At 52.5% G+C, this 2892-nt stretch overlaps 1 protein-coding gene across 1 annotated transcript; it reads right to left on the reverse strand.

The window, feature by feature from the left end:
* Positions 1–1349: 1349 nt before the first annotated feature.
* Positions 1350–2270, reverse strand: LOC131087546 (olfactory receptor 14J1-like; the record flags this gene model as incomplete). Its single annotated transcript, XM_058031296.1, has 1 exon — positions 1350–2270. A coding segment is annotated over exon 1 (906 nt), but the record flags the coding sequence as incomplete, so codon positions are not given.
* Positions 2271–2892: the final 622 nt, after the last annotated feature.

A 2892-nucleotide genomic window follows, 5' to 3' on the forward strand; every position in this document is an offset into this window, starting at 1 on the left:
TCCTTGATGTCCTGGTCACACAGCCCTGGCCCCTTGTCCCCATGTAAGGCTCTGGGGTGGATCCTGTGGAACATCCTTTGGTGGAGGCTGTGGCTCCAGGTGGGATCCCAGAGGACAGGGACCCCACTGAGCATGAACAGCATTGAACTTGTCGGGAGAAACTGTGAGGGGGAGCTGGGCCAGAGTGACCAACCCAGTGACCTGACACAGCCCTGCTGGGATGTCACACAGCCCCTCCGGGATGTCACAGCCTGCTCTGTGAGGTCATAGTCTGCTTTATGATGTTAGACCTCTGCCCTGTGATGTCAAATATATGGCCTATGGTGTCATAGCTTCTCCATGACCTTACATATCCCACTCTGTGATGTCATAGCCCACTCTATGACCTTGTGTTGCCAGATGATAAATTGTCTACACCAGGTGAACTCACACCTGGAGTTTGTTCTCTAAAACCCCAGGCCTCCTGGAAGCAAGGGAATATTGGGACACTCTGGGACCCATAGAACCAAGGGGCCTCTGAAACTGCAGCACCAATGATAACATTGTGACACTGTGAAGCCACATGGAACCAAGGAGTCCATTGTCACATTTTGGGGCCCATGGAACCAAGGAGACCAGTGGGACAGTGCAGGGCCCAGTGTAACCAAAGGGCCATTGTGACACCGAGGGCACCCTTGGAACCAAGGATATCTTTGCAGATGTCACCAAGCTGGATGTGAGTTTTGATCTGAGGGAACATAGGAGTGGTCTGCACAGGGACCTTGATAGGCTGGATCCAGAGGATGAATCCAACAAGGTGAGGTTTAACAAATCCAAGTGCCAGGACTTGCAATTTGGGGACAGAGTGGCTGGACAGCAGCCAGGCAGAAAGGGACCTGCAAGGACTGGTAGACAGCAGGCTGGACATGAGCCAGCAGTGTGCCCAGGTGGCCAAGAAGGCCAATGGCTCCTGGCTGGATCAGGAATGGGGTGGCCAGCAGGAGCAGAGCTGCTGTGCCAGCACTGTTCTGCCCCCAGCTCTGGACACAGACATTGCTGCTGCAGCTGCAGAGAAGGCAACAAAAGGGCATCTCTGCAGGAAAATTTGCTGGAAAGTCCTTTAGTTCCTTTAAAGCCACCGAGAGTACAGCCCGTCCTTGACACAGTCTTTAGCCACAGGGAAGGTGGACAGAAAAAATATGAGAAATGGCACAAACAATGGCATTTATTTGTAGATATTATTAAAAAAGCTTAACAAAGAAATGCAACCTCCAAAATAAAACCAACAAGAAGTATCAAAGATGATTTTTATTAAAAGTGACTTGCAGGAATTAGTCAGCAGTTTAATGTTCCTGAAAGCATCCAGTCATCAGTCTCCACACTGCAGCCTTGAGTTCCTGGTTCCTTTGGCTGTAGATGAGGGGGTTCAGGGCTGGAGGTACCACTGAGTACAGAATTGACAGGGCCAGATCAAGGGATGGGGAGGACATGGAGGGGGGCTTCTGGTAGGCAACTGCTACAGTGCTTACCAACACGGAAACAACAGCCAAGTGAGGGAGGCAGGTGGAAAAGGCTTTGTGCCATCCCTGCTCAGAGGGGATTCTCAGCACGACCCTGAAGATCTGAACATAGGAGAAAACAATGAACACAAAACAGCCAAATATTAAACAGATGCTAAGTGTAAGAAGCCCAAGTTCCCTGAGATAGGATTTAGAGCAGGAGAGCTTGAGGATCTGTGGGATTTCACAGAAGAACTGATTCAGGGCATTACCATTGCACAGGGGCAGGGAAAATGTATAGGCTGTGTGAAGCAGTGAATAGAGGAAGGCACTGGCCCAGGCAGCTGCTGCCATGTGGGCACAAGCTCTGCTGCCCAGGACGGTCCCATAGTGCAGGGGTTTGCAGATGGACACGTACCGGTCATGGCTCATGACGGTCAGGAGGAAATACTCTGATGAGATGAAGAACAGAAAGAAAAAAAGCTGAGCAGCACATGCAGTGTAGGAGATGTTCCTGGTGTCCCAGAGGGAATTGTGCATGGCTTTGGGGACAGTGGTGCAGATGGAGCCCATGTCAGAGAGGGCCAGGTTGAGCAGGAAGAAGAACATGGGTGTGTGCAGGTGGTGGCCGCAGGCTACGGCGCTGATGATGAGGCCATTGCCCAGGAGGGCAGCCAGGGAGATGCCCAGCAAGAGGCAGAAGTGCAGGAGCTGCAGCTGCCGCGTGTCTGCCAATGCCAGCAGGAGGAAGTGCCTGATGGAGCTGCTGTTGGACATTTGCTGGGGCTGGGCATGGGGACCTGTTCATGAAGAAAGGACACTGACAAGTCAGGAGAGGTTGCTTTGAGCCAAACCTGGGCCATTCCCTGCAGACTGTCCTGCTGGGATTCACCCACCCTTGTTCATGTTCTGGGAAAACCTTCACCCAGGTCCCTTCCTGAGCTCCAGTTGTGCTGGCTGAGTGTGCTAGGAGCAGCCAGGCCTGTACATGAGGGCTCTCTTGAAGCCATCCCTGCCCCCCTGCCCTGGGTTTGTGGCCATGTGGCAGAGGGACAAGGATGGATATTCAGGATTTGTCAGGGGAATCACTCTGAATGCAGAAAGGCTTGGTAGCATCTGCACTCTCATTTCTATATGTCATGGATGGCAGGAGTTTGTTTTAGGAATTGTTTTCCTACCCACACATCGTTCCTGGCTGAGGTCAGAAAACCCCAGCATTTCTGCTGCACTCAGAGTTTGCCACTGAGAGATGTGAGGGGCAAAGATTCCCTGTGGCTGAGGGAAGATGAGGGGCTGGATGGGGTTGTTCCCAGCTGCCCTGGCTTTGCACCTTTGGCTGCAATCAGAGCACAATCACACTCCCGGGTCACCCTGGGACAAACCAGACCCTGCCCAGAGCAGAGGGATCCCTGAA

The sequence above is a fragment of the Melospiza georgiana genome, chromosome 10, assembly GCF_028018845.1.
Source record: "Melospiza georgiana isolate bMelGeo1 chromosome 10, bMelGeo1.pri, whole genome shotgun sequence".
NCBI lineage: Eukaryota > Metazoa > Chordata > Aves > Passeriformes > Passerellidae > Melospiza > Melospiza georgiana.